This window comes from Apis cerana, linkage group LG7 (assembly GCF_029169275.1).
Source record: "Apis cerana isolate GH-2021 linkage group LG7, AcerK_1.0, whole genome shotgun sequence".
Lineage (NCBI taxonomy): Eukaryota > Metazoa > Arthropoda > Insecta > Hymenoptera > Apidae > Apis > Apis cerana.
This window is the reverse complement of record NC_083858.1, coordinates 4,725,446-4,740,619: the sequence shown is the minus strand read 5'-3', so window position 1 is coordinate 4,740,619 and position 15,174 is coordinate 4,725,446. Positions and strand designations below refer to the sequence as shown.

The following is a 15,174-nucleotide window of genomic DNA, read 5'->3' as shown; positions in this document are numbered from 1 at the left end:
ATTTTGCAGTAAAATTTATATGAAAGTTTACTTTATACAACATATAAATTTAAAGCTAATAAATATATAAATAAGAATATAAGACTGTAAATGTTATATAAGATGATGCAATAGTATGACAAATGTAAAATTATCCCACTTTATCTCATGTAATGATCTAATGCAAACTTAAATTGCTTATAAAATTATAACTTAATAAATAATATAAATAATAAATAGAGTCTCAATCAAAATTTTTATAAATTAACTTTCGTTTGTATTTGGTTTAATTTTTAAAATTAATTATTTAAAAAGTTTTTTGAAACATACTAATATAAATATATATGTAAATGTACATAAGTACGTACATTTCTTTTTTATCTAAATTTTATAAAATAAAAAATAACTCTCGAAAATTTCAAGTTAAATAGTAAAAGATTTATGAATTGCATAAACAATTAAAAAAAATATGATAAAAAAATATATTTTTTTATAATTTGTTTTTTATGTTTTTTATGTTTTTTAATTGTTAAATAAATTATTATTTTATTTTTATTTATTATTATTATTTTTAATAGTTAAAATATTTACAAAACAAATTAATTTATGTTTTTTACTAAATAATATTTTTATGTCTCATTATTTCTTATATGGTTATTTTATATTTCTATACTCTAGTATATAAGTATGTTTATCAAAAATTTATAGAAGCTTATATTATATAAGTTGCATGAAAAAAATTTTTTCTAATATTTATTAGAAAAAATACTTTATTAGGAAAAAAAAATAATGATAAGAAGATTGACATTAAATATTTTAAAACATACAATAAATATCAATTTGAATACATGATAAGTAAATGTAATAAGACATTTTGATAAGACATTTGATTAATATTTATGTCAGGCAACACAGATATATAATAGACATATAAATAAAATAATTTTTTGATAATCTAAAATTCCTTTTTTTATTTATTTGCATATATATTCGCCTTGTAAACAATTAGTTTTTATATTTTTAATTTTTAATCTTTTTTAAAATAATAATTATTGTTAACTTTTATTGAAATTTTAAGCGTCTTGTTGATCAAAATTTATCTTGTTAGTTCAAATTGAAAAGCACAGATAGGAATTATTATAATTGATTAGTTATAACATTATACTTAATAGAGAAAATTCGATAAAAAATGTTAGTCTTCCTTTAACCTATTATTATATCAAAAATTAATAAAATAATCTCAAAAAATGATTTATATATTCATGATAATATAATTTTTAATTCTTAATTCAATTGGATATTCAATAAATATCTATTATATATTTTAATATTCTAATATATATTCTATATATATTCTAATATATATATTATTTTAATATATATTCAATGAAATATTTTGTAATTTTTAATTAGCATTTTTATAAATAATTATATATTTGTAAGTGCATAAACATAAATATGCGATTATTATTCGTTTATATTATTTTTATAATAGAATTATGTTAATTGAATTAATGTTAACTGCCAATTACGAAATAACTCGTAGTTTGCGTTATTGCCTAGGACGCCAACTATAAGTTATCTCATAATTTGTTTACTTGCCATATCTATATATGAATTAATTCGTAGTTGACTTCCGCAAAGAGCTTTCTTTGTTATATAAATCAACTATGATATAATTCGCAATTCTAAGAAATATATGCTTTTATATACTTTTTGATGAATATTATGTTGATAAATACTGTAATAGGAGATTTTAATAATATAACATGATTAAATTAAATTGGCTTTTTACATCGGAATTCTGAAAAGTACCGCAGCAATGTATTAAATCATAATTTATTGCACTGTGATTGTAATTGAAATTATATAATTCAAAAATTTCAATTAATTTAATTCCTTTTAATTATTTTATCATCATTATAATTATAATTGAATTATAATATAATTAAAATATATTCAATAATATAATTAAAATTCAACGGTTTAGAACTGAAAAAAAGATAAATATTAATATTTATTCTTTTCCATGTTTAAAATATATTTTTTCTTTTTTTTTATTTAATGAGTTATAATATATAATTTATTCTTTTAATATACATAATATATTGTAAATGAATTATATTATTTTTTAAATATATGTCTAAATTGAAAGATATAGCATGGAAAACAAGAATTTATAAATATTATTTATCACTAATACTAATTTTTCCATCTTTTATTTTAACATTTTTGTTTATCATGATATCTGAACTTATAATATCTCAAATTCAATGCTTATTTAATAATTATAATGAATACCAACATAATTATATATAATTAATAATATTTATCATTATAACTTCAATAATTATAGTTTCAGTCGCTTAAGGATTGTTTTATATTTTATTTTTGCATTCTGCAAATCCAAAAGATCTATAAACATTAACTTATGCACATGCATATATATATATATATATATAACAGAAATTATATGAAATAATAATTTTTTTTTGCAAAAATTAAAATTAAACAATCATAATATGCAAAGAAAAAACATTAATTATTCAAAATGTTTATTTTTATGATATATGCAAAAATCATAGAAATTGAAAACGATCATTTTCATTCGGAATATATATATAATTAAAAAATATTTTAACTTAATGATATTGATTTTATAAAAAAATTGCAAAAATTATAAATTATAGAAAAAAATATAAATTTTTTGATATAAAGTTTCATATAGCACTAATCTTAAATTAGCATAATAAATTTGAAGGAAAAATTAAAGAGAAGGATCTCAAATATAAAATTTTTGTTTCGGAAATTTATTGGTTTTGGAGATATTAATGAAAAATCTTTAGTACACATTGAAAGTTATATATATAAATAATATTAATTATTTATTTTATAAATATTATTACATCATATTACATTATTTTATAAATATCATTACACCATATTATTAACACAATTCCTTTTATATTTTAGAAATCAATAAATTAATAAAACTATATTTAGAATTCTTCTTTTTTTGTTTTTTTACAAATATCGTGCTAATTTGTGATTTATATTATATAAATATAATCATTTTTTGTTTATAATTTTTCTTTATTAAGTTCTTTATTAATATAATTGTTTATATTAGACGAGTCACACGATTCTAGAGCTCTTTCTTTCTTTTTTCTAATTATTACTCTCGTTCTTAATCAATTTTTTCATCATAAATAAATTAACTAATATATACATAATCAATGAAATAAAATATGAAATATATGATTAAATAGCAAAATTGAAAAAATATTATATATAGTCTATTATATTACAATTGACTCATGAGTTGTCTATAATCTTAGCTCAGACAATTAATAAATCTTTTAATATTTAACACAGTTTATGATATTTTTTCGAGAATTAATTTTTAATTCTTAGAATGAATTTGGATAAAAAAAAAAATATATATTTATGCAGAATATACAGATTATTATATTTTGCGAAACTTTCGAATAGTTAATTTTAGAAATTAAAACAAAAAAAAGTTAGTACATAAAAATTTCAATTAAAATTTACTCATTAAATTATAATTTATAAGTAATTTAAGTTTGTGTTAAACAAAATAAGAGCAAAATAAAATGAAATGATTCTATATCTATCATATCGTCATAACATTTCGCTTTCTATTTACTTCATTTAACAAAATTAAATTACTTATAATTTAATAAATAAACTTTAATAAATTTTTATAGCAATTTTTATGTTTATCTTGACTTCTAGAATCGATCTTATCAAGTATAAATATATTTTATATATATATAATATTTATTAACCGATACACTTTATACTTCATTGTATAAATTTTTGGAATTTGTTTTTTTTATCAAGTATAAATATATTTTATATATATAATATTTATTAACCGATACACTTTATACTTCATTGTATAAATTTTTGGAATTTGAATTTAAATCTCTCTTTATAAGACACATTATTCAGCGATATATCATTACATCATTTATATATATATATAGAAATAAAGAGAGAGAAAAAGCTTTAAATATATATATTTTGATTTATTTATTTTGCTCATATTCTTGTTTTATTCTATGTTATAATGCGCGATTCAATTGTGTAAATGTTATATTAAATAAAATGAAAAATTAATAAAATTTTCATATTATTTTTCAAAAAAATAATCAAATTGCATATCACAACAAGTTTAATTTTTATGATGAAAAGAAAAAAAAAATTTTTGATTTTGAAAAATTAGCTTCATCAATCTAAAGCTATCAGCTAAAATCAATTTGTCATTCTAATATTAATTTCTACCAAATCAATGTTAAATTAACTTGTGACTAGAGATGCGAAACGTTTAAATTATTTACAGTTTGTAAAATTTAAAAATTGATTTAATTGTTTTAAAAATTGATTACTTGTTTTGAAAATTTTTATCATTTTAAAAGTTTTGAAAGTCTCGATAAATTTGAAATTTTTAGTTATTTTATTTTACTCTTATTTATTTTTTATTCTTTTTCAAAATTGAAACGATATTATTTGATTTTAATTCAAAAGCAAAAATAAGAATTTCATTAATTTATTAATTAAATTTTCAAACTTTTTAATGAGCATTTTCAAGATTTTCAAAATTTTAAAAAATTTTTAAATTATTTAATTTATCTTAAAAGATTATAATTCCGTATAATGTTATACAATATTTATAAAGCATCTTAAATTCCATTATATTACTATTATCTGTATTATTCTGTATTAATTCGTTAATATTCTGTACTTACCTCTTTTCGTACTGTTTCTGCGTGGGCTTTAATATCATTTAATAACAATTTTTTTGCAATAAAAGCATTCTCGCGAGTTAACAATGCTAAAAGATGTTTTTCTTTTATTTTCAATAGTTCTTCTTCTCTTTGTTGCTGCCGTTTCTCTTCTTCTAATTTTAATATCAAGGATGGATCAAGATTCCCTTCTGTTAATGCTTTTAATCTAAAATACATCAAAGAGAAACGTATTTAAGAATTATTTAAAAACAAAAAAACTAACATAATAATATGAGAATACAATTTTATTTTCGACATAGAATTATTATTAAAGATGTTATTAAAGGTATTATTAAAAATGTCACAAATTTTAAATAAAAGATCGAAAAATTCTAATGGCTGATCAATATGAAATTTGGAATACAGAAAAGAGTTGGAAAAATATGCAATTTTTTAAAAAATATTTCTTTGTTTTTGAAATAATGAAAAACTTTTAATATTATATGTTGAATTTTATTTATACATATGTAATTAATACAATCATCATTGTCAAATATTTAATAATCGATCTTAATAAAGATATACAGTATCCTTATAAAGTATCCTACGTAAAATTTTCAATTGATTTCATGAAAATTGCAAATATTGATAGTTTTCTCAGGGAGAATTGTAAAATCTAACCTGATTCGATACTCTTAAAATCGTTTATAAATAAAATTGTGTCTAAAATAATTATCATATTTGTACGCTAAATATTTTTGTCTGCAAATTGATTTTTTTCTATTTTCATATGAAATATCTTAGTATAAATATAATATATATAAATATATTTTAGTATAAATATCTTAGATAATAATGTTTAATAAATTTAGTTTAATTTCTTGAAAATGATTTATCAGACTTTTCGATTGTGAATAAAATATTTTAGATGATCAAGATATAGCTAGATATTAAGTATTAAACATTCAATTATTATTAAATTTTTTAAATTTTAATTGTTCATATTGAAAATGTCGTTTAAACGGAAATAAGTTATCAATTGAAACGAAACATGAAAATTTAATAATAAATTTAATATTAAGAAATCGGAAAATGACAAGTGTGCAACAAATTTAAGAAAAATATAGTATTGGAAAATTCAAGATCAATGGTATAAAAGTAAAAAATAAATAATAAAATAAATAATAAAAAATTAAATAGAGAAATACTAATTCAAGTAGTTTTCAAAAAAATTTAAAGCTGGCAGAAAATGATAATTTAAATATTATTCTTTATCAATAATTTCTTCAATGTAAAAATAAAGAATATTTATATCAAAATTAATATGTAAAAAAGCTCAAGAGCTTTAATGAAAAATTGAAAGATCTTAATTTTAAAGTGAATAATGGTTTATAAAATTTAAATTAAATAGTATTTATTAAATAGATATTAATAAAGAAAAACTTTTAAGATACAACTATTGTTAACATTCTAAAATTAATTTTAAATTTTTATAAGAAGAAGAATATGTATTGAAAAATGTTTATAATTCCGATAAATAGAATCAAAAATATCACAAAAATCACAAAAATCTTAGTTTCCCGCTTTGATAAATCAATTCCTAGCCGAAAAATGAATAAAGATAGTACTGCATTTATTTATGCAAATGCTACTGGATTTTCATTATCAAGAATTATATTAGTACTAATAATAACAAAAATAAGGATGTTTCGATATTTTAAAAATGTTAATATAAATGCTCAATTATCTATATCAATTTATCTATCAATCTTTAAATAGATAATGTTATTTTCATTGAATAAAGAATGCTTTTTAATAACAATTAAAAATAAATTGAAAAACAAATACAGAAAGAAAACTATTAATAATTAAGAAATAATGTTAATTCATATCATAATTGCAAAATATTAAGTAAAAAAAATTTATTAAAATCGTATATTTTTCGCATGTTACATTGAATGGATCATAAAGTAATCAAATATTTCAAAAAAATGTATAAAAAAGATTTGCTATAAAAATTAATATTGTACTTAATATAAGTGAAGAAATAATAAAAATATTTTTCACAAAAAATTAAATATAAATTTCATAAAAATTAACTAATAACTCAAATTATTGTTATTATTATAAGAAATAATCAAATGCAACATTAAGGCTATGGAGAAAGTTTAAGATATCAAAAGTAGAGATAGCGTAAAAGAGTTAAATATAATTTATAATATATAAAATTTTGTACTAAAAAATAATAACTTTTATAATAATAAATTTTATACTAAAAAAAACTATTGTTGTATAATCTGAATATGTTTATCTCCTATTATTGCGAATATATTATTTCTATTATTAATAATGGAGATTCCATTATATGTATATCTACTTACTTTTTTATAAATTTAATTAGAAATTTCCTTATGATTTCTTATGATATACATATGTATAACGAGAAAATTATTTTTGTTTATTATCGCCCAGAAATTAATTTATATTTTATTTTTGCTCAAGTTATCTATGAATAAATATTAAGTATGCTGATATTTATTCATTTATGTTTATGTATATATTATAATGATAATTGTATAGTATTGTATTTTTAAAAATATATATGTATAAATAGAATTTGATATATTAATAGTTTTTTTTTTAATAATCCGAAAATTAAGAAATTAATTACAATACAATGTTGATGATAATCTACTGGCAAAAGTCTATTAATATCTAGACACAATATTTAAATATTTTAGTTAAATATAGTTTTTTTTTAGTTTTTTTAGTTTCTTTTAAATTTAGTTTTATATATAAGTAATTTTGAATTTTGAACATATATATATTAATCATAAATACTTATATAAGAAATACTTATATAAAAAAGAGTCTTGTAATATAATGGAAAAAATACTAATATAATGGAAAATTGCTTAAAATGATAACAATATAACAAAATGATAACAAAATGATAACAAAATGATAAACAATATATATAAATATTGTTTTGCCTTTTTTTCATGAACGAACTTTCGATCTTATTGGAAAATTTGTATTATGCATAATATATATATTATATATATATATATATATATATATATATATGTAGTTACTTTTTTATTTCTCTTTCTTCAAGGTTGATTACATGAGCACATTCCCTTAATGTTGAAGCTGTTGTATGCTTTATTTCAACTGGCTAGAATAAATAAATAATAGTAGATAAAAATTACTTTTCGAATAGAAAAATAATCTTTAAGAAATGTAATACCAAAATAAATTCATAATAAAAGTCTTACATTCTTCTAAGTTTAAAGAATATTTTCTTCTATCTAAAATTATATTTATTTTTTGAATAAAAAAAATTTAATGTAAGAAATTATTTTTAAAGATAATAAAAATTATGTAATAAAAATCAAATAATTATAAAAAATCAAATTTCAATATGATTTTTATAAGTATTATTATTAATTGTAGTTATATTATAATTATTATATATTGTAATTTTCTTCACCTTAAAGTTTGGAATTGATTTTCGTACAAAAGTTGTTTTTGATTTTTGTTTCTCAATTGATTTCTCTAGAAATTTATAACGTTGAAAACAATTTGGAGCATTCTTATTCGCATCTTTTAACAAATTCATTGCATTTAACTTGTTTGTTTTTCGTAATGATTCTAATTTTGTCTCCGTTAACGGTTTAAGATAATTCGATCTTGGAACTTTTCGTGCGAACTTCGTCACTGAGAAATCCTGTCCAGGTGATATGAGTCTTCAAAAAAGGAAATCTTAATGATTTGTTAACTGTTTTAATTTATATTAAATCATACATTTGAAATAATTTGATAATTACATTTAAATAATGTATTTATTAGTATCTACATATGTATATCTACATATATATAAGAATATTTCATAACATTAAAAAAGTCGTTCTAAGTTATTTGAAAATAATTTAATCTGTGTAAAAATCATTTTAAAATTCTTTAAAAATCATTTGAAATTATTTAAGTAACTTTAAATAAAATTAATGAATTAATTAATGAATTAGTTAATAAAACATCTCTATGTAAAGCATGTAATTTTATAAACATAACAATGATTCATAATGAAAATTGAGCAATCTTTAAAATAGAATAATTTTTTTAAAATTGTATCAAACTTGAATTTATCTAAAATATTAGAATTAGTTTAATAAATAATATTTCTATTTTTCTAATTGAATAAAATGTAATTCACGGTATGTAATTTATAGAAAATTATATGAAATGTGAAAAATTGAATTTTATTTAAAAACATTATATTTAGATGTCAAAATATAGGGTATAAGAAATTAATTAATAAGAAATATAATAAAATTAATAGAAAAAATATCATAAAATAATATATGATAAAAATTAATACGTTATATAATATTTGAAAATGTACGATTCAAAATATTTGTCGATACATAATATATTATATATATATATATATATATATATATATATTATATATATATATATTCGGTTTTTTCATAGCATTAATAGAAATAAATAAAATGAATATTCCTATGTAGATGACAATTGATTGGATAAATTTTTAAAAATAATTTTGCTTATTAAAATAAAAGAAATATTTGTAATACTAGTAATTTGGAATACTAAAGTATTTAAAAATTTACTAACATTATCTATTTTATAATATTATATTTATAAAACAAATAATAAAAATGAATGATCTAACCAATAAGATTTGTGTAAAAATTTAATTTAATTGTGTAAAAAATGTAATTTTATTGCTGGTTTAATTTACAGAAGAATAAATTCAATTTCTTAAAAAAATTTTTGCAAATATTTAATTGTTGATATCATAATCAAAATAAAGTATTTTAATTTATTTAATCTATTTATTTACATTTTAATTTTATTTCATTAAATAAATTTTACAAATATTCTTAGAATATAAAATATGATAGGAGATTTTAGATTTCAATACTATATTACTAATTTAGGAAAACAAAAAATGAAGATAATTTGGAATATATTCAAAATGTTATGTTATTCAAATTAAATAATTAAATAAATAAATAAGAATTAAGTAAGAATTAAGTAAATAAAATAATTAGCTGTAGACCAAATCTACTAACTTGTGCTTATCTATATTGCATATACAATATCTTAAAAATATGGGAATCCGTTAATTAAAGATTCATGAAATAATTTCAAACAACATTTTTCTTTGTTAAAAATTTTAATTTAACAAAGAAAATTTTGTTATAATTTTGTTATAAATTATTAATAAAAAATAATGGAGCACGTAAGCTAATCAAGCCTCGATAATAATTCGCTATACATCATCGACTGAGTACAAACAAATCCAAGCAATATATGTAAAAAAAATATATATCGAATATAATAAACATTTTTTATTTACAAAAAATTATATTGAATCATAACATAAACAATTAATAAATTCAATATATAATATTCAATATATTTTTTTCGATATATGTTGCTTGAATTTGTTTATGTTATGTTGTGTTTATTCGGTAACACATACATACACAAATAACACTATTGTTGCGATTCTAATAGATTACGCTTTATGATTGACCAGTGTTTTTTTAATAAAACCATAAAAGTTTTTGTAAAAGAAAATGTTACTTGAAATTAGAAATCTTTGCTTAACGGATTTCTATATTTTTGAGACACTTTGTATTACTTTATATTATACTGTATACATTTAAAAATTCATAAATTTTCATTTTCTAAATCCATTTTTATTTTTTAAAATGTAATGTGAAACAAAACTTTTCATTTATTAAATTCTTAATAAGCAAATTGTAAATTATGTTATAACTTAATAAATAAGTTTTAATCAATATTAAATCTCCAAGATATCTTATAAAATATAAATAAATATTCTAATAAATTTTATATATATTCTATATATTCTAATAAATTTTATGAGGATAATAGCAATAAACATGAAGGAAATCTTAAGAAAGATTTCATTTAAATTGAAAAAAAAAAAGAATTTTTGAAAAATTCTATTATATGTATTTATTGCCATCTGTTTATGTATAAATAATTAATAAATAGAAATCAAAATTGACACATATACTATCATGTAAATATATAAAATTCAATATTTAGTATGCATTGAATGTTTTTGGAATTATAATTCGACAATTAAGGCCGTAAAATTAAATCAATTATTTATTACGGAAGAAGTTGATTAAAATAATTTTCTTTCTTAAGAATTTCAAGATCATTGGTAAAAAATAGTAAAAAAAACTAATCGGTAATGATTAAAGTTCCAATTACAATATAGATATATGTATATATATATACTATGACAATAAAAAAAAATATTAAATTAGATATAATACTTATATATTTTAACTTTATAAGTTACTCACTTCGGGTGTATTGGGAGGCACATTCAAACGAGTTCTTGGTCGATTTAAGACATTCATAAATATGGGAGTTGTTGATTCCTTTTTAGGAATTTTTATATTTCGTAAATATTTTTTCAAATGCTCCTGAAGTTTCTTTAAAAAATTATGTTATTCTTATTTTTTAATAATGATATAATATTAATGATTATATAATATACATATATAATAAATAAAATTGTAATTGTTTTAAAGTCACTAAATTGTAAAATCAAACCTCTAAATATGGTGTTGCTTCTAATAATGGGAATACAAGATTTTGCTCCACAAAATGTTCCTCAAATGTCAAACAACCTTTTTCTAGGAAAAAATTCGGAGTTTCTGCACGAAGAAGATAACCAATTAAATTTAAAATTTTTTTTACTTTAAAATGAACAAAACAATCAATTGAATCTTCAAAAAATATATTGAATATTCTGTATGACAAAATGTATACAAGTACTGAAACATTAAATTTATTAAAATGAAAGTTTTTTGAAAAAAAAGAAGTTAATAAAAAATCATCAACTTACACATAGTTTGATGCAAATCATCATAATTGCGACAGTTTTGTTTATCTAAGTAATCTTTACTTACTGATTCTAAAAAAATTGCATAACGAACTATATTCATAAACAAATCGATGAAGATATTTTGTAATGAAATTGGCATAATCTATTTAAAAAGAAAATTATACTATTATATATATATTAAGTAAAAATTTTGTTGTATAAAAATGTAATTTAACCCTAAGTTCCTCAAATTTATTAAAATGTTGTTCGATTGGATTGAAATCAAACTTGCACTTATCCTTTGACTTTTTCTCAACAAATAAGAAAATGCAAAATTCATCTGGACTTAATTCTTGCTTTAATATCAGATATACATCCAAAATTTTTATCAATGGAATTAGAATAGGTAATTGAAAGACATTTGTCTTCATTAACTAAAACAAAAAAAAAATTGATTAATTATTAGTAAATATTTGAAATTATATTTGAACTATTAATAAATATTGAAAATTATACCTCTTCTTCAGTGCAATTCATTTTTAAGAAATCTAGCTTAATAATCTATTATCTCTTATAATTTAAATATTACAATTTTTATTAATTTAAAAATTCTTAAATTCGTTAATAATACTTATTAAAATTAATAAAATTAATTTGATATTTCGTGTAATTTCACAAAACGGCAAATATAAGAAGATTCATTGATAAATTCAGAATGTTTCAATAAATAAAGCAAACTTCAAGATTGATTATTTCCAAATTAATTTAGAAAAGTATTAAATTTTTTGCAATTTTCACTCATCATTTCAAATAACAATTCAAATGATGAAAAAAAATCAAAATTAATATAATAATAATATATTACTAATTTATTAAACTCTTAGTTAAGATTTTTTTAAAATTAATTTGACAACAATGAAAACCATAAAATACCATAACATGTTTATAAAATCAAAATTTCAAATAATAATTTCATTTATCAAAAAATAAACAGACTATTTAATAATACTTATTTCTAATATATCCACTAAAACAATTACAATTTATATAACTCGCAATATTTATGCTTTGTTACTTAAATAATAAAAAATTAAATTTATGTAAATAGATCATTGCAGTTTGTTTATTTTATTACATTTCATACTTAAAATTTCATTCTAACAATTCAAATAATTAAAACTTTATTATGTTGTGTATTTTTACTTCTTTTTACATTTTCTTTCATTTTTTCATATTTTCTTATTTATTTTTTAATTATAAGAAATCTAAGCAACGAAATCGTTTAAAAAAATAAATTCCAGATAAAGTATAAAAAAACAAACTATACATCTAATATTATAGTTATTAAAAAATTAATTAACTTTATTAAAATATATAGGATTTATATATAGGATATTATAATCATCTTTTTAAAAAATATATTTTCAATTTTTACTTTCTTAGAATAAAACTCTTCAGTTGTGAAAGGTAAAAATAATATAATATTTGTTATAAATAATATTTGTTTCAAATATTAGTCAAGATATTTATAACCAAATGTCATTCAAAAAAAAAAATTCGGTCTGTTAATCAATTATCAATACAAAAAATGTTTTATTATTGTCAATTTCAATTTATAATATAATATATTTATTATTAGATATAATATATTTATTGATTCTTATTTATTAAATTTTTAATTCTTTTAATTTTTTTAACGAAGAACTCAATCATTTTATATTTTTACAAATACAAAAAAATAGATATATTTGTATTAATTATATTTAATAAATTATATATTTACGTTAATTATACTTAAAATAAAATTTCAAGACAATTTCATTTATAATTTATCATTCGATATTGACAAACAACGTAAACAATTATTGTAGTTAATTACGAATTAATAAATAATTTTAATGATAATATTTATTCAATATTTTTATTTTGTAAAAAATATTGCTTTTTATAAAAAATTATCAATCAATTCACGAATAAATCCAACATCTTGAAGAAAGTGTATCGAATTTAACAAATATTTTTTTCAATAAAAAATTATATTGAATTATATTATAATTATAATAATTATAATAAATAAATAAATAAATAAATATTAATGAATAGATAAATAAATAAATAAATAAATATTAATGAATAGATAAATAAATAAATAAATAAATATTTAACTTAATACTTTTTTTGAAATATATAATTGGATTTGTTTGTATTCGATATGGTACATAGTTAATACTATTGTATATGACATTCATTTAAAACCTTCTAATAAAAATATCTCAAGATTTATTAAAATATTTCCAAAAAAAATGTTACATATAAATGCAATATAAATACAAAAGTAAATACAAATGTTTTTATTTGCAAATTCTTATTTTATTTTATTATTTAAAACTATTGTAAAAATTATTGAAAAAAAATTATTGTATGAAATATTTTTAACAGATTTCATAATATAAAAATATTTAATAAAAAAAATACTTTTAAATATTATTAATTACTATTAAATAATTTATTAAAAAATTAAATGATACAACAAAATTTTTTAATTCTTTTAGATTAATAAATAATAGAATAAAATTAATAACCAATTTTTTTTTACCAAAATATATCGCAATTTTTTATCGATATATTAAGATATGTATTATATTTTGAAATTATTCTATTTTTATTTCATATTAATATTTATTCATTCCTTTAATGTTTAAAAAATATATATTTTTATTTTATAAACTTTTTATTTTCAAAAAAAAAATTAGAGACTAATAAAATGAAATTAAATTTTTGAAAATTATTTTCTTGTCATTAATAAATTAAAATAATAAAAATTAAATAATTTCAAAGTAAAATACCTCGGCAAAAATATTCCTAATTAGATTTTATAAAACAAATTATTATATGATATAGTTGATAAAAATATTTAAAAAATTATTTTAAATATAACATTATTATAATATAAAATATAAAATTATTTTAAATATAACAAAAATCAATATTTTTTATCAATTAATTTTTTAAATTTAACATAGACAATTTTTACGATTAGATTTACATCCAGCATATAAAAATATATAAAAAAAATTTTCCGTTTTCAAATAACAAAACCTGATTGATTTTTTGATTTAATTTTTTTCATAGCTGCGTTATTATTTTGTTTTACATATTTTTTTCATAAAAAAAAATCACCAAATTTAGAAAAATGTAGAAAAAAATGTTAATGTGATTCTTTTATATTATTAAAAAAATACTTTACAAATTTTTTATATGAATATAAAATTTTGGATAAAAGTTTTATTGAAATTGAAGATGTTTTATAAGCAATGTTTATCTTTTGTTTTTCTTTTTATTTTTCAAATAAGCATAAGAGTTGATGCCAAGTTTTTAAAAATAATGTCAATCTAATGTCAATCTAAATAAAATCGCAGTCAAAATAGCATGAATTTGTTATTATAAAAATATATATTTCTATAAATATATATTACTACTCTTTATTATTTTACTCAAATTACTCTTTATTATTTTCGTTTAATTTACAATAGATTA

The 15,174-nt window shown here is 17.2% G+C and overlaps 1 protein-coding gene across 1 annotated transcript in view; it reads right to left on the bottom strand.

The window, feature by feature from the left end:
* LOC107994227 (luciferin 4-monooxygenase-like) overlaps positions 1 to 15,174 on the bottom strand; it is a 121,141-nt gene that overhangs the window by 28,683 nt on the left and 77,284 nt on the right. Inside the window, exon 9 of the mRNA XM_062077748.1 lies at positions 4,752 to 4,956. Coding sequence (XP_061933732.1) covers positions 4,752 to 4,956 — 205 coding nt within the window. The remainder of the gene's footprint in view (positions 1 to 4,751; positions 4,957 to 15,174) is intronic.